General features: G+C 38.7%; 1 protein-coding gene across 1 annotated transcript in view; it reads left to right on the top strand.

Moving 5' to 3' along the window:
- Positions 1-24710, top strand: part of LEPR (leptin receptor) — a 153304-nt gene that overhangs the window by 92093 nt on the left and 36501 nt on the right. The window contains exons 7-12 of the mRNA XM_044674764.1: positions 6782-6993; positions 9141-9286; positions 10445-10589; positions 14469-14759; positions 14921-15038; positions 21089-21288. Coding sequence (XP_044530699.1) covers positions 6782-6993; positions 9141-9286; positions 10445-10589; positions 14469-14759; positions 14921-15038; positions 21089-21288 — 1112 coding nt within the window. The remainder of the gene's footprint in view (positions 1-6781; positions 6994-9140; positions 9287-10444; positions 10590-14468; positions 14760-14920; positions 15039-21088; positions 21289-24710) is intronic.

Here is a 24710-nt window from a genome sequence, read left to right as displayed (position 1 = left end):
CTTTTGCCCAGCTCATTTTCCATTATTGTTGAGGCCCCAATCCTTTTTTTTTTTTTTTATCCCTTTCCTTCTGCCTTAGAAACAATACCGAGTATTGGTGCCAAGGCAGAAGAGTGAAAAGGGCTACGCAATGAGGGTCAAGTGACTTGCCCAGGGTCACACAGCTGGGAAATGTCTGAGTTCAGATTTGAACCCAGGACCTCTTGTCTCTTGGCCTGGCCCTCAATCCACTGAGTTACCCAGCTACAATATGCTTTTTTTTAAAAAAAAACCCTCACCTTCCCTCTTAAAATCAATACTGAGCATTGGTTCCAAGGCAGAAGAGTGGTAAGGGCTAGTTAAGTGACTTGCCCAGGGTCACACAACTAGGAAGTGTCTGAGGTCAGACCTCTCTGGGTCTGACTATCAATCCATTGAGCCACCCAGCTGTCTCCTCAATATACTTTTTTTTTAAATTTTAAAATCTTCAATTAATTAATTAATTAAGACATTTTTCCATGGCTATAGATTTCATGTTATATCCCTCCCCTCCACTCATCCCCCCCTCAGCCCCATAGCTGACACACAGTTCCACTGAGTTTTACATGTGTCATTGATCAAGACCTATTTCCATATTATTGATATTTGCACTAGGGTGCTCATTTTGAGCCAACATCCCTAATTACATCCCCATCCTCCCATGTGATCAGACAGTTGTTTTTCTTCTGTGTTTCTGCTCCCACAGTTCTTCCTCTGAATGTAGATATTGTTCTTTCTCATAGGTTCCTCATAGCTGTCCTGGATCATTGCATTGTTGCTAGTAGGGAAGTCTATTACATTCGATTTTACCACAGTGTATCTGTCTCTGTGTACCCCAAATATATATATATATTTTTAAACCCTTAACTTCTGTGTATTAACTTATAGGTGGAAGAGTGGTAAGGGTGGGCAATGGGGGTCAAGTGACTTGCCCAGGGTCACACAGCTGGGAAGTGTCTGAGGCCGGATTTGAACCCAGGACCTCTCGCCTCTAGGCGTGGCTCTCAACCCACTGAGCTACCCAGCTGTCCCCCCAATATATATATTTTACCCTTGTACTTCGGTGTATTGTCTTATAGGTGGAAGATTGGTAAGGGTGGGCAATGGGGGTCAAGTGACTTGCCCAGGGTCACACAGCTGGGAAGTGTCTGAGGCCAGATTTGAACCTAGAACCTCCTGTCTCTAGGCCTGACTCTCACTCCACTGAGCTACCCAGCTGCCCCCCAATATATATTTTTGAAGGAAAATTCAATCCTTGTCTTTGATTTATTTCCACTTAATCCATCACTTAAAAAAGTATGATTTGATGCCCAGTAAATGTCTTTGTGGTCTTTTGGGAAGTCCTTTGCTCTGGTTCTATATAAGAACATCTTTTGCCAAGTCTGGCTTACATCATGCTCAGTGTGTTCCAGGTGTCAGGATTATAGGATCATGGATTTAGAATTGGAAGGAACCTCAGAAAGAAGTGAGTCCAAATCACTTGTTTTATGGCCAAGGGATCTCAGGCCCAAGAAAAATGCCTTGCCCTGGGTCGGGCCAAGAGTGAAGTGGCGAAGCCAAGATTCAGAACCAGGTCTTGAGTGCTGTTTCCACCGTACTGGGAAGCCTCCATCTCTAGTCAAATCTGAAGTTACTTCAAGAAAAAAGATCTTTAGAAAAAAAATTAACAAAGCTTTCTAGTGCCGCCATTCTAATTTGAAGAAAGTCTACATGTAGCTGATTAGAAATACTCTTTGAGGCCTGGACGTGTGGCCAGAAGGACCTGCGATGGAGGCCCATGATGGAATCCCTCATAGTTTTGTGTCTCTGAGCAAATCGATGACTTGGGAAAGGATTGCCTTCAGGAAAGTAGTCAGAGGAAGATATTGCTGGTAACCAAGTTTATATAAAACAGAAAAACTCAAGAAGAGACTGAAGGTTTCCTTTTCACGTCACTGGAGAATCCGAACAGTTTTACGGACTCAACATTTCTAGCTCTGTGGATGGCTTCCTGTTCTATGGTTTAGTGTCTTGAGGGAGGGAGGCAGTGGTCCATCTGGGCTCTGCTCTGGCCAGGCCACAGCTGGAGTAGTCTACACTTTGATTCTGAGTGGCCCATTGTGAGAATACTGACAACCTGGGGGTTATTGGGTAGAAGCAACGAGATGGAAAAGAGCTTTGGGATTATGCTGTGTGTAGACCACTCAAAGGCACCAGGGATATTGATTCTGGAAAAGAGAAGGCTCAGAAGATGGGAGAATAGCGGGCATCTAGGTAGCTCAGCGGATTGAGAGTCAGGCCTAGAGACAGAAGGTCCTGGGTTCAAATCCGGCCTCAGACACTTCCCAGCTGTGTGACCCTGGGCAAGTCACTTGACCCCCACTGCCCAATCTTACCACTCTTCCACCTATGAGACAATACAATGAAGTTAAGGGTTTAAAAAAAGAAGAAGATGGGAGAATAACTGACTTCAAGGATTCCAAGTCTTTCCTGTGTAAGAGGAGGGAGAATTGTTCTTGGCCCCACAGGAAAAAGCCCAAAGGTGTCATTGGCGGCTGTAAATGGACAACCCTCACCATTAAAGCTTTAGCAAGGTAGAATGGGCAGCATTAGGAGAGACTGGAGATCTGTAGTCAGTCAATAAGTACTTACTAAGCACCTACTGTGTGCATGCCTACACTGTGCCAAGCTTGGAGGGTACAAAACAAAAAGGTCAAAACAGTTCCTTTCCTCAAGGAGGTCACAGCAGAAAGGAGGAAGTGACTTGCAAGCAACTGAGCACAAAGAAGGTATCTGGAGGATAAATGGAAGTTAATCCCAGAGGAAAGCTAGATGGGCTTCCCAAAAGATGGGAAGATTTTGAGGCAAAGCTCAAAGACTTTCAATGGCACACCTAGCAGACTGGCCGATATGACAGCCCATTTAGATTTCCCAGAAAGACCAGGGAACTGTTTACTGGGAGTGTTACAGGGACATTCTGGGTCAGAGTGGGGTAGTGGCTTCTGATACCCCTTCTGACTCTGAAATTTTCTTTCTGTTGTTGTTGTTGTTGTTGTTGTTGTTGTTATTTTTAACTTAAAAAATTTGGAGCGGGGACAGCTGGATGGCACTGGATAGAGTACTAGGCTCAGAGACAAGAGGTTCTAGATATAAATCTTGGCCACAGATACTTTTTGGCTGTATGACCCTGGGCAAGTCACTTGAACCCCATTTCCAAGCACTCTTCTGCCTTAGAACCAATACACAGTGTTGATTCTAAGATGGAAAGTGAGGGTATTAAAAACAAACAACTGAAGTTCTTTAGCAAAAGTACACATCTTTCACAAGAGTTTCTGAAAGAAAAATACTTCAGTTACATAACATTCATTTTTTAATTTAAATTCTGAAACAGTCATTTAGGAAGAAAGAATTTATCTTTAAAACTTGGAGGTGGGGGTGGCAATCCTGAGAGAAAAGCTGGGCTGTTCAACCAAGCATAACAATTCTGTCTCTGTTTAATGATACAGTCCAATTGTAAATGACTGAATCTCCTGGCTTCTAGGTCAAGGCTATAGCAGAATTCATCACTATGCCTTACATTGGGTATTACTGAACTGTTGTCAAGATGTTTTTAGATTTTACCTTGTATTTCTCTTGGGCATCAATTGGGCAACCATTATCCTCACTTCACTGATGAGGAAACTGATGCTCAAAGACTTTGAATGGTTTAGGCAGTTGGGGTTAAATGACTTCCCCAGGGTTACACAACTAGAAAGTATTTGACAGCAGATTTGAACCTAGGTCCTCCCTTCATCTCTAGACCTGGCTCTCAATCCTCTGAGCCACCCAAATGCCCTCCCTCCCCCATTTGATCTTTTTAAAAATTCCCATGATGCTATTTGCTAATTATCACAAAATTATGGAATTAGAGAGTTGGAAAGTACCTTTGTGGCCTTCTATTCTAAGTCTGAGATACTGAAATATGAACAATTAATTACTCCTTGGTTCTAATTGCCCAGTGAAATGGGAATCCAACGTGACTATTTTTGTCTAAACCCCACCTCATTATCTTCCTTATAAGAAAAACACAAGCAAGTACTTCATCAAAAGCTCTGATGAGATCTTGGTAAATCTACGCCTACGACATTTCCCTCATCTCCATGGTTCAGTAATCCTGTCCATAAAGGAAAAGAGGTTAGTCTGTAATGACCATATCTTGCTGGAGACATGCTTTGTAATCTCCACATCCTTCTCGAATGATCCATTGTAGAATTTCCCCAGGAATCCTCATCAAGCTTACTGGATTAGAGTTTGCAGATTTGGTTCTCTTCCCTTTTCTGAAAATCAAGAGATTTGACAGAGGCGAGTCTAGACTGTAAATTTACTAAGACATAGAGGGGTTAAATGTTTTGTCCATGGTTGAACAAACACTAGATGCCATAGGTTGGATTTGAACTCACTTCAGTCTCAAGCCTAGTACTCTTTCCATGCTGACACAATGCTGCTCTAGTGTGCACTGCTGAACATTCTTTCTCAGTGATGATGAACTGAACTGAGCCATAGGTGGCTGTGAGACCAAATCTATAGGACATGTTACTGCCATTTGGAAGACCTTTGGATATGTTATGCGGCTTGGATCCAAAGTTACATAGAACCGAACTGTGGTCTCTCTGGGACCTCTAAAGAAACACAAACACAACATGAAGTCTTGAGGATATGGTTGCCAAGGTCACACAGGGAAGAGCCTACCTTCCATAGAAGAAATGTGGACAGATTATTACTTTAGAAATAAAAGACACCTTCGAGGTCATCTAGATGAATAGCCTCATTTTATAGGTGAGGAAACAGAGGGCAAGAGGTTTACTCCTGGCTATAGCAATATGACAAGAAAGAAACTGAAAGAATAAAACTGCAAAATGAAGAACCAAACTACCACTTCTTGCCCATAATATGACAGCTTTCTTACAAAGTCTAAATCCTAGAGAATGAACTACAAAACTAGTTGGAACAATGACAACTTGAGCAAAGTTGCTGGATATAAAACAAACCCACAGAAATCATCACCATTTTTATATTTTACTAGCAAAATCCAGTAGGAAGAAATTGCAAGAGAAATTCCATCTTTAAAAACTGCAGATAGTATAAAGGCAAGACACAAATAGGAGCAATATGAACAGTTACAAAGCACTGCACACAAAGACAGATCTAAACAAATGCAGGAATAATGATTACTAATGAATAAACTGATCCATTATTATAATAAAAATGACAATATTACCTAAATTAATTTACTTATTCAGTGCCATGCCAATCAAACTACCAAAGAATCACTTTATAGAGCCAGAAAAAAATAGTAACAAAATTCATCTGGAGGAACCTGTTAATGATATTAAGAGAATCAATGAGGGGCCACCTGGGTAGCTCAGTGGATTGAGAGTCAGGCCTAGAGACGGGAGGTCCTGGGTTCAAATCTGGCCTCAGACATGTCCCAGCTGTGTGACCCTGGGCAAGTCACTTGACCCCCCCATTGCCCACCCTTACCAATCTTCCACCTAGGAGCCAATACACAGAAGTTAAGCATTTAAAAAAAAGAGAGAGAGAATCAATGGAAAATAAAGCAAAGGAAGATAGTCAAGTACCTCATCTCAAAATAGACTGCAAGGTCATAACCATCAAAATAATTTGGTACTGGCTAACAGACAGGGTGGCGGATCAGTGGAAAAGATTAGGTACACATTATACAGAGTTAAATGACCCTAGTAATCTAATGTTTGTTAAACCCAAAGGTCCAAACTTCTAGGGAAAGAACTCACCATTTGACAAAAAGCATTAAGAAAACTGGAAAACGGTCAGGCAGAAGTTAGGTGTAAACCAACATTTCAGCATTTCATAACCAAGATAAGGTCTAAACTGGTATGCGTGTGTATGTGTAGATATATACTTATATATACAATATAAATATATCCAGAATAAACACAAATCTATGCAAAGTAGTGAAATACTTCAAAGTTTGGAAAAAGAATGTTAAAATATTCTTATATGTAACTGGGGGAAAAGTCTAATATTTTAAAAAATCGTGATGTATAAAGTGGTTTGTGAAGGAGAACAACAGCATTTGGGAGAATTGAGAAAGGCTTCATGAAAAAGGTTATGCTTAAAATGCATCTTAAAGAATGAGAGACAGCTGATATCTTTAAAAAAAGACATTTTAATTCTTATTTATTTTTTAAATTCATGTCACCTTCATTTTCAGATCTACCTCCCTCCCTCCTTCCTTCTCTCAATCTCTCTCTCTCTCTTTTCTCTCTCTCTCCCTCTCTCCTTCTCTCTCTCTTTCTCTCTCATCCAGTGAACCATTTCTTATAGCAAAGAATAAGAAAAGATGGAATAAACCCAGTTCAATAATATTAACCATCAGCGATTGAGTCTGTGCCCTGTTTCATACCCATGGTCTCCCATCCTTCCAAAGATTAGAGGGAAATATATTTTCCCATTTCTTCTTTGAGGAAGCTTGGCCATTATAGCCACACAACATTCAATTACTTTGCTTTTCTTTCCCTGTATTCAGCTGTACACTATACCCTGTTTCCCAGTTCTACTTACTGTGCTCTGCCTCATTTTATAGAAACCTTCTTAGAATTCTTCATATTCATTGTTTCCTTTACTTGTGTCCATCCTTTATCTCCCAATACTCCCAATACTTGGTGAAACAAACCAAGCTGAGTTTTCCTACCTTCAACGAGGTGCAGATGATAATTGAATGCCTGCTTCTTAACAGTTCATATATTTTTATTTTATAATACAGGTCAGAAGCATCACAGGAAGATTCACCCATGGTGTCCCAGAAGGGTAATTTTCAGGTTGTTCAGTGCAATTGCAGTAGATCTGAAGATTGTGAATGCCATGTACCCATGCCCATAGCCAAACTCAGCTCTACCTCCTTGATATATCTGGAAATTACAAACGGTGTTATGTTTCTCCAGTCTCCCCTAATGGCTGTCAAGCCTATAAATATTGGTAAGTATAATGGCATCTGATAGTAAGACTTTTCTTCTCAGAAACTGCTCTGGTACTTCAAGGATACCTGATTTCATTAGTGTGTGTTCTCCTTCCATCAATGCACTGCAACCAGCAACCTCTCCATAATCCAGTAAATGGTTGATATGGGCCCAAATTCATCATTTTGGTGTGATGCAATGAAAATAATACTAGATTTGGAGTCAAACAATAAGTTTGACTCTTAGTTTTAATTATAGCTACTTGTTTGACTTCGGGCAAATTATTTCGAGTTCCCGGGTCTCATTTTCCTCATCCGTAAAGTGAGAAATTGAATGAGTTGGTCTCTGTGGCCCCTTCTTGCTCTCAGTCTTCATGGTATCTTCATTGAAGTCCTTCTTGGCATGGAGATGGCCAAGTTCTTTGAAGAGCATGCCTATAATTCAAGTTGAGATAGTTTCAACCAAGTAGAAGAGGTTTGGGGCACAGGCTTCATGATGGATGACATGAAAAGTGCTCAAAGACCAGCCTGCCTAAGTGAGGAAATGTTCCCACCCAGGTTGACAGCCATATGGATGTGGGTTCTCTGATCAACCAATTAGGAAATGTTTAGGCAAACCCTGTCCATACTTCCTTTCATTCTCTCCTTTCTGGACACTTTCTCCACAACCTCCTTCATGCTGTTTTACACCATGAACCCTACATGAATATGAACTCATTATTATTACATTCACATCACTTACTAAGGCAAGGATCATTGTCTTTTTGGGGGGAGGCCCCTTGGAAAGTCTGGTGAAGCCTATCGCCCCTTCCCACACCATGTTTATAAATGAACAACATATATAGGATCAGGAATAAGGGAGATCAATTATATTACAGTACAATTATCAACATGTTAATAAGAAAAAAATCCCATCGAGTTCCTTGGACCTCAGCTTGTGAACCCCCACATTCGATATGGGCGAAGGAAATTCAGTAAGTGAGTTTCAGGAAAGCAAGGATTGTTTCAGTCTTTGCTCTTGTCAAATTGCCTCCTAGCACTGTGCCCAGCACATGGTGGGTGCTTTATTTCTGCTTATTGATTAAGAGTTTAATTGGATAAAAAAAGGCACATCAGTACTTGCCCCTTTTATGTCTTCAATCTAGCATCTATGTTTGAACAAGACTATGCAATCTTATGGAGATACTGCATTTTGGAGGGCTTGCAGACTGCACTGTTAGGGTACTGTGATGGCAGCCAAGCATTTCAGTGGATGGAACTTCAGACCCAGAGTCAGGAAGAACTGAGTTTAAATTCAGCTTCCAACACTTAGTAACTGTGTGATTCTAGGCAAGTTACTTAAACCTGTTTGCCTCAGTTTTCTCATCTATAAAATGAGTTGGAGAAGGAGATGGTAAACAGTTCCAGTAACTTTACCAAGAAAATCCCAAATGGGGTCATGAAGCATCAGATGTGACTGAAACAACTGAACACCAAAATGTTATCCTATCCATATATGATAATACCACATATCATATATCATTATATCATATCAATATAGGATGATATCATATATCCATGAAGTTCTCAGGAGTGAATTTCTTTGCCTGTGAGCTTAACCAGTTGGGGTTAGGCTCTCCCAGTAGACTATAAGCTCCTTCAGGGAAGGAATTGGTTTTTGCTTTGTTCTTGTATCTTCGGAAGCTAGCACTATGGCACAATATCTGACACCGAAAGGCCTTAGGAAATGCTTGTTGAGTTGAGATGTATTGAATTAAACTCTCTGTTTATCTTTCTATCACCTATATCTATCTGACAATCATGTATCATCTATCTTTATCTAGTATCTATCTACATATCTAATCTATCACTTATGTCTGTCTCTCTATCTCTTGACTCTGACTCTTATACCATTGCAGCTACCCCATATTGCCTCTTCAGTTATTAAAAGTTAGGTCTACTTCATGGTCTCATAGGACTAGAGTTCGAGACCTGAGAAGTCATCTAGTCCAATTTTCTAATTTAATTGAGGAGAAAATGGAGACTGAGGGAATGAGTGACTTGCCAATTGTCACATTGCTGGTAAGTTTCAGAGGAGAGATTCAAATCCTACTCCAATGATATGAAATCCAACATTCTTTCAACTGAAAAGCTGAAGCCTGACTTGAAATACTCATTTTTTTTAAAGTGAAGCCAGATCCACCGTTACGTTTGCTAATGGAAATAATGGATGATGGAAAATTAAAGATCTCTTGGTCCAGCCCACTGTTGACACCATATCAACTTCAATATGAAGTGAAATATTCTGTAAAGTCTACTGAGACCATGGGACAGGTAGGCATTTTTTTTTTACTTTGGAAATCACAAAAATTAAATCCTGAAGATTATAGGTAGAGCCAAGCATTCCCAAGATTCCATGGATTGGTTACCTTCAGGATAAGATGGAGATGTTACCTCAATGGAAAGAGCTTTTCCATCCCAAAGGCTTTTTCAATATCAGATACTCATGAATTGAGAGCTTTTTGAAACATGGAACTCATGGGCTTTGGGGTATATTTTCACATTTGCATTATTTCCTGATCACTTCTCAAGGTGACACCAAAGTAAAGATTATCCACTTGCTGGTATGTGATGTTGCCTTGGACAACTGACTGGAGGCTGGAGATTTAGAATGAGAAGATCATTTAGTACTAGGTTGATGGCTCTAGAGTTGGAAGGGACATCAGAGATCCATCTAGCTCACCCTTCTAATGTTAAAGATGAGGAAACTGAGTCCTAGACAGATTATCCAACTTGTCCAAGTACCCAACAGTAAATAGAAAAGCCAGAATCAGACCATAGATGCTCCAACTCCCCATTCAGCATTTTCTTATTGCTTCATGACTTTTCTTTCTCCATGACTCAGATTAGCACACTTAAAGAGGAATATCTAAGCATGTATCAGCTTCCGTAGCTTACCCAGGTGATAGTGACCTGCATTAAAACTACTCAAACAACAGGCCTTAGCTTGGGAGTTGGAGGACAACCAAGACTGTGGATAATGAAATCTCATTAGAAATATTAGGTTGGGCAGCTAGGTGGCCCAGTTTCTAGAGAGTTAGGTCTAGAGATGGGAGGTCCTGGGTTGAAATTTGACATTAGACATTTTCTAGCTGTGTGATCCTGGCTAAGTCACTTAACCCTCATTGCCCAGCTCTTACCTCTCTTCTATCTTGGTACCAATAAACAGTATCGATTCTAAGACAGAAGGGAAGGGTTAAAAACAAAGAAATATTAGGGAGTCGGGGCAGGGACAATGGGGATCCTCACAATTGAGGATAAGCAAATGGCAGCTGAGCAAGGCCACCAGTCATGATGAACAGAAAGGAAAGTAGAGGGGAGTCTGGAGGAGAATGTGGCAAAATGTCACCCCATGAAGGCTTCTACAACCCAGTTTCAATGAGCAATCCCTTTCTGTGTGGTGTTTTGACTTTTTTAAATGAAATTTAGCAGATTGCTGAGATTGTACTAGAAACCTTCCTGCTCGTGGGCAATGTGCTTCCTGGTTCTTCATATACAGTTCAGGTACGAGGCAAGAGGCTGGATGGCCCAGGAGCCTGGAGTGATTGGAGCACTCCTTCCACTTTCACCACCCCAGGTACGTTGCTGGCATCTAGGATACCTCTTTAGTTCTTATTAGAGAATAGATTTGGGAGACTCGCTTTCTGTTTCTGTCTCTGTCCGTCTGTCTGTCTCTCTGAATACCTACAATTTTGTGGTAGTAAATATGGACTCAAGAGGTGAGGTGGCTTAGGGAACAGAAGGTTTTCCTTGGAACTGGAAAGACAAGAGTTAAAACCTTACCTGTGATACAGAAGACAAATCTTCCTGAATTTAATCTTGTCCTACATTCTTAATTTAACTGTGTGACCCTGGGCAAATCACTTAACTCTGTTTGCCTCCGTTTACTCATTTGTTAAATGGGATGGAGAAGGAAATGGCAAATCACTCCAATATCTTTGCTAAGAAAACCCCAAATGGAGCCATGATGAATTGAAAAAGAGTGAAGAACAATAACAAAGTGGAGTGTCTGGCACAAAGTTTATTGATTGACTAATGGTAGGTTTGACCATTCTGTGTCACCATTATCTGTTTGTTAATGAATGGCTTTGCTAACTTTAGATATTTCCATTCTATTTTGACAGGTCACTCAGGGATATTTGAATTTTCTAATTCTATAACTAAATGGAAGTGTGAGCCAACCTGAATATTAGTAGAACAAAACTAAATTGGGGAAAAATCAGTCCATTAGAGTTTGACTCTAAAATAGGGGGTACTCCAACCACATTTTTACATTATTTCCAGCAGAGAAGCACCTATCACAGATATGAGAGATTGTTGACCTGCCTTGAATACACTTCATTATTCCACAGTACATTACAGAGTAACCTCTAAAAGTCTCAAATAATAACCCTTTAAAAGATGTACAAATGAGCTTTCATATATTCTGATCAATCCCAATCAATGCTTTGCTTTTAAAAGCAAAAACAAAAATTAAAAACAAAACTCCTTCATATTAAAATCTAAGACATTCAGGACTTAATTGTCAACTTTTTTATGTTTGTTATGTCAATATATCACAGTAATATTGCTTGCATCCTTCTTATCACCATTTCCAATATCTGTTAATATCTCCTAGCTCAAACCATCCAATATTTATGGTCCATTGCAGTAGTCCCCAAACTGGTAACTTTCTAAAGCCAAGACAAACTGTTTACTTCCTCACTGCTGTGTTTGCAGAGCAACCAGGCAATGCAGCTGAACTATAGGGCCAGAAAGGCGGCCATAGCCTGGGGAATAAAGTATCAGTCTTCATATCCTGGTTCTGTTTACTCTTGAAATCCTAGTCTCCAATAAGCAAAAAGTCTTTCCTGAATTCCCTAGCTCACAGTAATCTCTCCTTCATCTAAATTCATGGAACTATTTTTTTGAGCATTTGTTACTCTCAAATTTGATTTATGTAGCTTTAAAATTTTGATTTTGCTTATTTGTCTTATTACTAGCCCACATTCATTTTTGGATTTCTTTGGAAGCTAAGTGTCCTTTGTCGTATTTCCCTTGGCACAATGGTAGACGTTTGATGAATGACTGAAAAAATTATTAAGCGCTTTTGTGTGCCAACTGCTGTGTTAATGAATTCATTAATAAATGAACAATTAGAATTTTTAAAAAGCTGGCAAATAGAATGGAAAATTTCATGCCCATAAAAATAAAATAGAAATATTTTGTGATTCTATATAAAACAAATATCAAGATACCTGGTAGACAAATGTTATATTTCTTAATGTGCAAAACTGGAAAACAACAATGACTGTTTCCCATGACTGAGAAGCGATGAGTTTTTTTTTTTAATGTTGGGAATGTATTAAAGGAATTTAGGACTCAAAGAAATAAGAATAATAATGAAATATGAAGAGGAATGAGAATGAATGAGACAAAGCATTAAAACAACAACAAAAAAGAAGTCTTGTGGAAAATCAGTGAGTGATTTTAAGTTCTCCAGAAGAGATTTTGACAAAATAAAAGTCAATGTATATGGTTTATTTCATTTTTGAAAAAAAATTTAAGCTCATACCTTTTGTCTTTGAATAAATACTGAGTAGCAGGGGCTAGACAACTGGGGTCAAGTGACTTGTCCAAGGTCACACAAATAGGAAGTGTCTGAGGCTAGATTTGGACTCAGCGCCTTCCATCTCCAAGGCTGACTCTCTATCCACTGAGTTACCTTGCTGTCCCCATAGTTTATTTCAAGGCAAAAATATTTCCTCTGCTCTAACCAGAGCATGTAGGTAGGAAATGGAGAAACTATCTAATGTAGGTTCATCCTTGATTATGGCAGTAACACGGTGGTTTCTTTTTTTTTAATTTTTATTTTGAATAGTTTCCCATATTTACATGTTTCATGTTCTTTTCCTCTCCCAAAGCCCTCCCCTCCTTAGCTGACGCACAAATCCAACACAGTGGCTTCTTTAAGTTTTCCTAAGTGCTATACCCAAGTCAGATTTTCAGAGGTTGTGTCCAACATATACTAATTGGATGGTGTTACCTTCTAAGATCCACATATACTTAGAATCTGTGATTTTGAGGCTCTGCAAGTAGATGCGGGATTGTGATCCCTAGTTCTCACCACTCTTCTTCAGTAAGAGAGGAAGAGCTTTTCTTGGGAGACAGTCATCTCGGAGAGATGTAGAAGGTCACAATTTTAAAGCAAGATTTGGTTATAAATCCTATCAACAGTATTGTGAAATGCTACCCTCCATGCCAACAATGAACTCTCTTCTCATTCCCACCTCTTAGAATCTTTATTAAATTCTACCTTCCATTTGACACCTCAGTCACTCTCACCTACCACTAAAATGTATTTACTTTGTATTTTCTTGTATTTATAAATGCTTTATTTCTGATTAGGAAAACGTAAGCTTTTTGAGGGCAAGAACGACTTTATTTTTGTCTCTGTATCCCTAGTTCTAGCACAGCGCCAGGCATGCCAGAGGGGATGATTGCCTTTGATAATAAGCTGATACATGCTTAGTGATTTTTGACTTTGTATCTACTTCTCTTTAGTAGAATATTAACTCCTTGAGAACAGGAACTTGTTCGTTTTGGTTTCTGTATCCTCTGCCCTATCGCTTGGTAGGTGCCAAAATAAATGCCTGAATGAATTAACGTAACAATAGGGCAACATTATGTGGAGGCATGTCCATATGTGAAACACTTCAGCGTCTATGAATTCCAACTGGAGGAGATTTCATTCATTGATATGTTTTGTTTCCATGGGAATATGATGTTCATATTTTAATTTAATTGAAACCAGCAAACATGTATTAATTGCCTTCAATGGGATACAAAGACCTAAAGCATCCCTGGTACTCAAGAAGCTAACATTCGACTGAGGGGATTCAATGTATACACAGAGAAGGAAAGATAAAGTAATCGTGGAGAGAGGACTCATCGGTGGCTGTAAGAGAGCAGGGTAGCTGGCAGCTCTTTCCAACATTTTTAAAAAATCAAGAATGAAACTTCTCTCATCTTTCTGGTCTCTTCCTATACTCAGCAAAAGGCTGTTTTTTTAAACTGAAAAGATTGAAACCATTCCTAGTGAACCTCCCCCTCAACTTCTCCACTCCACTCCCCAAAAAACCTCCATGTCCTTCCTTGGTCATTCTCTATCCCAGAGGAAGGGAGAGGCTTTCTTGCCAAAGCGAAGACCCCTCTGCCCACTTAGTCACTCCCTCGTTTCTCCAGTAACACCCTTCCAAAAATTATCCTAGAGATACTCAGGAAATTAGATTTAGGCATCCAGCTGTAGTTTAGAAAGAAGCATATCGAATTCTTTCATTGTTTAAATGTCCCATTTTGTGCCAGGTTACCATTTTCCCATTTGCTTTGGAATACACACCGGACACATCTTTGAAATCAGTCCTTTCTAGAGATTCCTAATATCACATGTTTTCTCCTTTTCCCCCCCACACTATAGAGGTCATATATTTTCCACCAAAAATTTTGACAAGTGTCGGCTCTAATGCATCCTTTTACTGCATCTACAAGCATCAGAACACGATCGTCCCTTCCAAGAACGTCTTTTGGTGGTTGAATTTAGCAGAGAAAATTCCTCCCAGTCACTATGATGTTATGAATGCCCACGTGAGCAGGGTCACCCTTCTCAATATGAATGCGACTAAACCCAGAGGAAAATACACCTACGATGCTGTGTACTGCTGCCAGGAGAACGAGTGCCATCACCGCTACGCAGAATTATATGTCATAGGTGAGGAGCCTCTTTCCGACTTCCTCCTTTCCACCTGGAGGTCGCTCCACAGATACCCTTGAATTGATGCTCCACGAAGAGCTCAGGAACATGTTTGTTTTGCATTCAATTTCTGTGTTCTGTTTTCTCGTTATAGTAATATTTTAATGTGTTTTAAATAGATGTCAATATCAGTATCTCATGTGAAACTGATGGGTACTTAACTAAAATGACTTGCAGATGGCCAGCCAACACAGTCGCATCCCTCGCGGGAACTACCTTGCAGTTAAGATATTTCAGGTATGTTTGATTTTCCTGGGGTCGCGTTTGGGGGAAGTTTGTGGGGCAAAGGGAGGTACAACCTTGGCTCAGGACACTCATTGTAGCAGTAATTGATAATGACTAATTCCTGATGAACAGTGAAAACATGAGAATACTATTTTTTTTTTTTTAGTGATCACCAATTCCTCCTCATGATTTAAATGTGACCCTGGGTTCTAATATCAATAGAACACCAACCCAGGTAGATCTTAGCCTGCTAGAAATACCAAAGGTCGAAGGATATGTTTCCAGTTTTAGGACCAAATTTTAATTAAAGTTCAGAGAGGCTCATCAAAGGCTGGTTGCCAGGGGATGATGAGCTGGAGAGAAGAAATAGGATGGTGGATGGTATGCTGTACTTGGAATTTAGAAGAACTGTGTTCAAATTCTGCCAAAGACATTTAAAAGATGGCTAATCCTAGGTGCATCACTTAACTATTCTGTGTCTCCATTTTCTCAAATGAAAAAGAATAGCATTGGGCTCAATGGTCATTAAGTTCATGATCCTGTGATCTTTAGAGAATGATTTGGCTATGATGACTCTCAAATACTTTAACATCAAGTCATCAAAAGTGCCAATTTTGATCATGGAAATATTGAAGTAACTTTTGATATTCTTTAATCTTCCCTGATCTGTATGGCATCTGGGTCATGAATTCACTCTTTAAGAAATATATAGAATATACCTAGATATGTAATTTATATTTATCCATAAACACAACTATATATAATATAAAATTATATAATATATAAATATAATTAGATGTAATAATCTGTATTCAATTATATTATATGCATAATATAATAATTTTAGATATTATATAAATACAGATATTATACACATAGAAAGTATTCAGAAATATAAGTTTCTCTTTGAGGAAAATGAGAAGATTTCAATTTTTTTATTCTTTAAAATTCATTTATCAAGTTCTTATTATATCTAGATACTTTACTAGGTACTGTGGGGGTTACAAAGATACATGATATCTAAAACAAACTTACCTTGTAGTGGGCAAAAGAAAGTATACACCTATGACTATAGTACAAGGTAAAGAGTGACTAATACTTAAGAGGGGAATAATAGGAATTCAGAACAAGGAGAGCTCATTTCTGTTAGATGAGTTTAGGAAATTTGTCTTTGCAAGGTACCATTTATGTTTTCTCAAAGGCCAGGAAGGATTTCAGGGAATTGATTTCAGATCTCTAGATAATAAGCAGTGTTCTGGAAGTTTAAGTCTTTATACTTGTCCTTTATATCCTTCTTCAAAGATTTCTAATAGTCAGCAACCAACTGATCCCATCTCTATTGTGTTCTTAGCATTGGACTGAGTGATGCAGGGTATGACCAACAAATATTCAGACTCAGTAAATATTTATTTATTACTTTGTGCCAGCCCTGTCCTAAATGCTACATAAGGGAAGCACATTCTCAAAGGTTTGGCAAGTAGAAAGGAGAAACTAAAACAGAAATTTCCCAGGTGTCATCAGAGTAGTCGGGAATGCTAGAATCAAAGCAAAAAGTAAAGCATCACAGTACAGTGGACAGAACATTTGTCTTGAAAGTTAGAGAACATCACCTGGGTGACTGTTGCCAAGTCGTCCCTTCGCATTGCTACAAGGTCTTTATTTCTTCAGCTTTTAAAAGAAGGAGCTGGTCTAGATGTCCCGGAAATCCCTTCCAACTTTGGGTTTATGATTCTAAATGAACAATGAATGGGAAAGCCATTTATCAAGTGTTTCTTATGAGCCAGGCACCATCCTGGCCACTTTGATCCTAAGTTTGGTAAAGTCTACCAAAACCCATGAATTTCTTTAGATGAACTACTCTAGTAGCCACCTCTCTGGCATGAGAGTAAATTTTTAAGGCATCTATTTCTTGCCAAAATGATAACTAACATTTATAGTTTAGTAGCCAATGATAGCTCTATATCTCTTTTGGTCCTTACAACCCTTATATGAAGTAGATGGCCCACCTATCATCATCTCCATTTTATAAATGAAGAAATTGACTTCCAGAGCCCAGAGCTCACTTCATTAGCTCCACAGGCTGAGAGCGTTCAATTGATACAAGTGGTAACCAACCAATGTTGGGTGGAGCCCATATGGTAATTTTTTAAGGGAATAAGTGGAGGTTTGGTTGATAGTCATGAGCTGTCCTCTTGGCAGTTCCACAGAATCAAAGAATCCCATAATCTCAGCTATGTCCTGAGCAGTGCTGTCTGTGATGGGGACTTTGTGGGTGGTCCCTCCCAATGGCTGGAAATCATTCAGTAAGATCATGGGATTCTTGACAAGCCAGAAATGTGCCTGAGTGTTGACAAGCAGAAAAATCAGGAATGAGCCCACCAGAACTGAAGAGGGAGAGAAAAAGAGACAAATACAGACATAGAAAAAGAGAGGACACACAAAGAGACAGACAGAGGCAGAGCTAGAGGCAAAGACAGATACAGAGATATAGAGACAGACACATAGATACAGAGGGGTGGTTGTGAACCTCTAGTCTATAGTGGATGCAGTTGAGACATCTGACAGGTACAGAGAAGCAAGGGATAAAGGACCACAGGTTGGGGTATTTCAGCTATTTCCATATTTGTATGTCAACAGGAATACAAAAGATTCTTTAAAACCACAAATCCCATTTAGCTTTGTATTATCTAATGTCCCATCAGCTCCCCCAACTAGATCTTAGGTTAGCTAGTTGCTTGAGAAGTGTGTGTGCAAATGTCTACCTATGTGAGGTCTCCTTGCTAAAGTGTTTCTGCTTTTCAATCTCCTGTCTCTGCCCCAAATCCTATCCTTATTTTTCCTTTTGTTATATAAGTATTAGCTTTTTGACTAATTTCTTGCTGATTTTGATTTTTACTTCTCTAATACTCTTGTGTAACCCTTTCTCTTACCTGGCCCTCTACTTTCTATTTCCAGAGTTGCTTTGGTTTTCTGAATAATAGCTTTCTGCCCTGATTTATTGTGCTCTCAGTGGCAAATTTCTGGAAATGAGAATACCTGCTTCTTGATCCTTATTTTCATTTTCCAACTTATTTCTCTCTAACTTTCTCTTTTGCTCTATTTCTTTTTTCATTTTCTTTATCTCTTTTTATTTCTCTCTGCCTCTGTCTCTGCCTTTACTTTCTCTTTCTATCTCTCTCTCCCTCTATACTTCCCTTCTTCTCTCCTTCCCCTGCTCCCTCCTCTCTCATTTTCCTTTGTAGCTATTTCTTCTGAGCCATTTCTCCACTCCAGTTTCAGGTCCATACCTTTTTCTCTCCTGATCAAGGATGGCACCAACCTGGGAAGAAGAGCTAGCATACAGTACAACAGGATCGAGTTTCTATTTGGGCTAGAACATTAGACTGAAGTTAATAACATGAAGTTTGACACAGATGAATAGAAAGTCTCACACTTAGGTTCAGCAAAAACAAGATGGAGAAGGCATAGTTAGTTTGTCTCCCAAAGATCCTGGGCTTAGTAGATCACAAGCTTCAGTTAGACATTAATTAGCAGTGTGATATGTCAGCCAGAGAGGCTAATGAGATCTTAGGCAGCCTTGATAAAAAACCATGCTAGATTATTATGCTCCATTTATGCTGCCACAGGTTAGGAAGGATATTGCCAAGGTGGAGAGCATACAGAGGAGCACAACTAGGATGGCGAAGAGCCTTGAGTACATATCCTATGGAGATCATAAAAATGCAATTTCATGGTTAGCCTGGAGTAGAGTAAGCTGGAGGGCTGGGCAGGGTATAATAACTCAGTTCAAGTATTTGAAAGTTAGAAAGCAAATCTGTTTGGACACTGAGGACAGAACTAGGATCCATCTTTGAAGATGCAAAGAGGAAATTAAGCTCAATGTTGGGAAAAGCTAACTAGCAATCCCAGCTTTCCTAAAGTGGAGAGGGCTGTTGGGATGGACACTAGGTTTCCCCTCATTGTGGAAGTCTTCCTGTGGTGGTTAGATGGGTTACATTTTGTGTATGTTGTGCAGTTTTTCTTGACTGGTATGGGTCGAAATTGATGGCTACTGAGATTTTATTCCACTTCTAAATTTTGTGATTCTGGTCCGTATCTTGCCTTTGACATTTACCAGTTGTGAGATCATGGGCAAGTAATTTAATTTCTCTGAGTTTCTATTTCCTCATCTCTAAAATGGGAATGATAATATATAATCTCAGAATCATATATATATGTATATAAATGTACATATATTTATTTTTTAAAAACCCTTACTTTCCATCTTGTAATCAATAGAGTGTATTGGTTCCATGGCATAAAAGTAGTAAGGGCAAGGCAATGGGGATGAAGTGAGTTGTCCAGGGTCACCCAGTTAGGAAGTATCTGAGGTCAGATTTGAATTCAGGTCCTCCTGTCTCTAGACCTGGCATTTTATCTAGATATGCCCCTCATAAATATACATGTAATGTCTATACCTCTCAGGGTTATTGGGAAGCCCAAAGGTGATAATGTACATAAAATGCTTTCCTCAGTTTCAAGTGCTATATACATTTCTGTTATCATCATGTGACCATGTTGAGAGACCTCTAGCTGCTGGCACCCACTATTGTCCCTCTCCTCCACAATCCCTGTGGATGCTATTTGTCACTTATTTTTCTGTGACTTCAATCTGTGGTACAGGGACCTCCAAGGAAGGAAACTCTCCACTAGAGAAGATATGTATTTTATCTTGAATTCATCAATTTATAAAGTTGTCAAGGGTCAATGAGATCTTAAGTGACTTTCCTGGGGACATAGAAGTTGGGAACATTTCTTGGCATCTAGCACAATTCTGGGTATTTAGTAGGTGTTCAGTGAATGCTTATTGATGCATTCATTTGCCTCTTCTTGGAGACAAGTAGCTACCAGCTAACAAAATCTGTGACTTTGACAAATTCCTGTCATTCCCTTGGGTTAAGTTCCTGTAATCTAATCCTGGCAGTCTCTGTTAAAGAACTGAGGGGTTGGGGTGAGTGGGAGGAAGATGCTGAATCCTAATGAGAAGCAAGGACAGAAAGAACATTAGATGCATACACAGAGTACAGCTAAAGCAGATCATTAGCATATTTTCTAAGAATACAGAGTCTGAACAATGGCCAGTAGACATTTTACAAGTTCTGTTTCTATCAAAATAACAGTCTCCTAATCATAATAGTTCACATTTGTATAGAGCTTTAAAGTTTCCAAAGCACTTTAGGAACAGCATCTCCTTAGATATTTGCAACACCCTTTGGTGACAGGAGCTATTATTCTTATTATCTCCATCTTTACAGATGAGGAGACCAAGATAGAAAAAGCTCAAGTGACTTGCCCAGAGTCATTCAACTAGGAAAATCTGAGCAAGGGTTTGAAATCACCTCTTCCTGGTTCCAGATTCAACATTCTATCCACTGTAACAATTAGTTGATCTTGAACTTTCTTCAAGGTTCACTCGCCACCTCCTTTAAAAAGCCTTTTCTGACTGCATTGGTGGTTAGTGCTTCCTCCTTCACTAACTAGCCTTGTTAATAACTTCTCTGTTTATCAGTATCTCACTGGTAGAATATGTGCATGTTGAAGGTAGGGACTGTTTGCCTTTGACTTTGTATCCTCAGAACCTAGGACAGTTCCTATTACCTAGCAGGTACTGAATAAATGCTTTATGAATGAGAATACTTTCTACTTGTCCTGCCCTTGATTTCTTAGTGTTTGTTTACTTCATGTCTACATGTTCTGTCTTTACCTTAATTGCATACTCTTGCAGAATATGGGTGCTGTATTCTCTTTCTTTTGTATGCTCCATCCTACTAACCTCTGTGAAATATTGTGTAAATGTTTGTTTCCATTAGCAAATATTAGGTAGTGGTGTAGCTGGATTTTTTTGTCCTTCCACTTGGAAGATTAATTTAATAAATGGAAGAAGGATGCCTGGCTTCCTTTTAGATATCAGACAAGCATAATTTTCCCTAAAGTAGCCTTCATGTTTTTAAAAATTTCTTTGTATTTTTTATTGAAGATATAACCTGCAAGGGTCCTAATTGATTGCTCTTATACCTTTTAAGGAGCAGCCTGTATTGTTCTGATTTTCCAACTACTCATCATGCCTCGGACCCCAAAGATTGTCATTTACAGATGGATGGCTTTTATGAGTGTACCTTTCAGCCCATCTTTCTTTTGTCTGGGTATACCATGTGGATACACATCAGCCACTCTTTGGGGTCACTTGAATCTCCCCCAACATGTGTTGTTCCAGATTCTGTAGGTATGTCAAGTTGTTCTGTGTGTGTCTTCCTTTACCTGGAATATTTTTTTAAATGGATATTTTATTCATATCTGGAATATTCCATTAAGATGGATATGATCTAGAGTGTAGGTAGTAGATGATCAGTGATTGTGATTTACCATTTTCTATTCAAACAGCATCCTAGAAAGACTTACAATGATGTTCAGAACTAGGGGGCATCAGCTTAAGCGAAATTTTACCATGTCATTCTGCTATAAACCACCACTCCAAGTCCTGGCAAGGACAGGCTCCTCATGCTGAAAAGGGCTTATTTTAATTCTTTTATCTGTTGGATCATCAATCACTGGAAATGAAATTTGGTAGTTATCACATCTATACATATAGTCAGACATGTATTTATGGATCTGTTTTCCCCAAATCACTAGCACTATAACATATTTAGAGCTGGGAAGGACTTTAAAGGGCATCCAGTCCAAACTCCTCATTTCATAGATCAGGAAATTGAGGTCCAGAGGATCAAGTGACTTACTCTAGGCCACATGGATGGCAAGTGGCAAGGCCAAGATTTGAACTAGAGTCATCCAAATCTAAGTATGTCACTCCTTCCAATTTACCTTGTTTCTTCCAATTTATATGCTATAAAACATTTTACTGTATGTATTAAAATGGAATTGGATATATGTGTCATATATATATTTGTTCATGTGTATATTCTCAAAGATATACATATATATATATATACACATTTCAGGTGAAATTTTATTATCACTACAAATATAAAATAAGCTCAGTTATCCTTGAAAACTTCCCACTCTAGCACATTCTTATGGCATGCCATTGACTGTGGGTTCTTGGAAGTTTGGGCAGTGGAAGCTCTGTCATGTCCTTTCAAGCTGGAATATGTTTTGATGACAGACTCTGTTGGTTCAAGGACCAGCCTGGTAAAGTAAGAAGAGATTTGTCCCCAGAGTTTGGCTACGAGATGCTTTAATGATGGGAAACTCTAAAGAAGGACAATCTGAAGAAATAAAGAGTAACATTTCCTATGAATAGAAAAAAAGATAGCCTTGTCTTTTGTCTTAGTGTCAATACTAAATATTGGTTCCAAGGTAAAAGAGCAGCAAAGGCAACGGTCACATAGCTGGGCAGTGTCTGAGGTCAGACTGGGACCCGGGATCTCCCATCTTGAGTCCTGACTCTTTATCCATGGAGCAACCTAGCTACTAATGAAAATTTATTTTAAAAGGATACATTTGAAAGAGGAATTAAAATCAGGTAACAGAAGATGAATAAAAATGTGACATCATTCTCTGGTACTGTCAGAATAGTATCCAATGTGTCAAAGATCGACATTGATGTAAGAAATGATATTGATGGTGACTTCTGATAAAGAAAAGTCAAAACCACTCAAGACTTAGGACTAATTTTAGTTCTTTTTCTCTTCCAAGTATAATAATGAAAGTAAAATATTAAATGTAATATTAATTAAAAAATATCATGGTCGCCATTTATAAAATTAACTCTCAAGTCATGAGTGTTGGTAGCTCTTAACAATTAAGTTTTAATCAAAATGGAGATAGAATAAAAGGAGGGAACTATAGAAAGGAGACAGAAAATATCACTAGCTAAAATACCCTAAGCTAAATCAGGAAGCCGAAATCCAAAGCCCACCAAGCTGTCAAAGTCCGCAAAAACCCTTGAGCACACAGCAGGCACCAGAGCTCCCACTCCTAACCATGTTCCACCAAAGCACCAATGGAGAAAGACTGCTCTGCTCCCCAAACAACACCTTTTTCTTATTGTTCCCCTCCATTACACAATACAAAATGGGATGCGATGTAGGACAAGCTTGGGGAAGATGAGCCTGGGTAGTGCATTCTATCGACACACAAGGATTGGAAAGGAGAGGAAGGAAAGCAATAAGAAGTTAATATGCAACATATAAAGAGTTAAGGAGATGGCAAATATTATCTTTGATGAATTTTTGATGAATCAGCTGTCCAGATCGAGTACATTGTGGAGCACTGAATGACCTGGAGAATGTGACCACTGAACCACTATTAATGCTGTTTGAAATATTGTGGGAAACAGTATCAGCCCCACAAAATATAGGGAAAATGTCCCTATTCCCCCTCCCCCAAAGAGAGAGAAGATAATGATTCCACAAATCATAAATCAATAAGCTTGATGTTGATTTCTGGCAAACTTTAGAGGATATCATTAAAGAGATGGTTAGTGAAAAAGAAGTAGTGATCGCAAAGAACCAACCTAACCTCAACAAGAAAAAGTCATGCTAGACTAACTCTATTTCCTATACTTAGCACAGTGCTTGGCACATAGTTGGAACTTAATAAATGTTTATTTATTGATTCTTTCTTTTTATGGATAGGGTTACTAAACTGGGTGGAAATGAAAATGCAGTATTTTTTAGCAAAGCATTTGATAGATGTCATGCTATTCTTATGGAAAACATAACAGCATTAAATTATAATGAAAACTAGCACTTACATGGTGCTCTAAGATTTGAAAGCCACTTTTCACACATTATTTCATTTTATCCTAACAATCACCCTTTGAATTAAATGCCATTATTTAAACCCATTTTATAGTGAAGGAAACTGAGCTAGAGAGAGGTGAAGTGATTTGCTCAGTCACATAAGTAATTAGTGTCTGAGGCAGAATTTGAAGACAGGTTTTTATGATTCCACATCTAGTGCTTTATTGATGTGCCATTTAGCTAAAACACTGGTTTACAAAAGGTATAAGTAAACAAGAGTTAGAATTTAGTAAGCAGAAAAGAGGTATTAAAAGTGCTAGTAGAATATTTATTGATGGGACCAGGAATCCTTGACCTGCTCTTTATGGGCCTGTTTTTTTTTTTAATATATATATTTTGTTGTTCAGTTATTCAGTCATGTCTGACCCTTTGTGACCCCATGGACTATAGTTATCCATAGGTTTTTCTTAGCAAAGATACTGGAGTGGTTTGCTATCTCCTTCTCCAGTGGATCCAGTAGATCCATTTGTCAGGCAATCATTAAATAACTTGCCCAAGCCACCCAGTTAGAAAGTATTTGAGGCTGGATTTGAACTCAAATCTTCCTGACTCCAGACCCAGTGCTCTTAACCACTGAACCACAGCTGCTTCCATTTATATCTTATTTAATAAATTTATTTTATTTTTTATGACTTATTGTATAATTATGCATGATATTTGATATTTCTATGTATGTGTATGCATACATATAGTTATACATACTTTGATAAATGAATTTCAATAGAAGTGATTCTCTTTGTAATCCAGTATATTTTATTTTATGCATGAAAAACAATGCTGGCAATGGATTTATAAGCTTCTCTGGACTAACAAGGGGGTTCATGATTCAAAAAAAGGGTTAAGAGATCCTGTGATGTGTTAAGAGAACACATCAAAAGTGGCA

This window comes from Gracilinanus agilis, chromosome 4, assembly GCF_016433145.1.
Source record: "Gracilinanus agilis isolate LMUSP501 chromosome 4, AgileGrace, whole genome shotgun sequence".
In the NCBI taxonomy this organism is placed as follows: Eukaryota; Metazoa; Chordata; class Mammalia; order Didelphimorphia; family Didelphidae; genus Gracilinanus; species Gracilinanus agilis.
The sequence above is the reverse complement of the archived record's forward strand: the minus strand, read 5'-3'. Positions and strand labels throughout refer to the sequence as shown.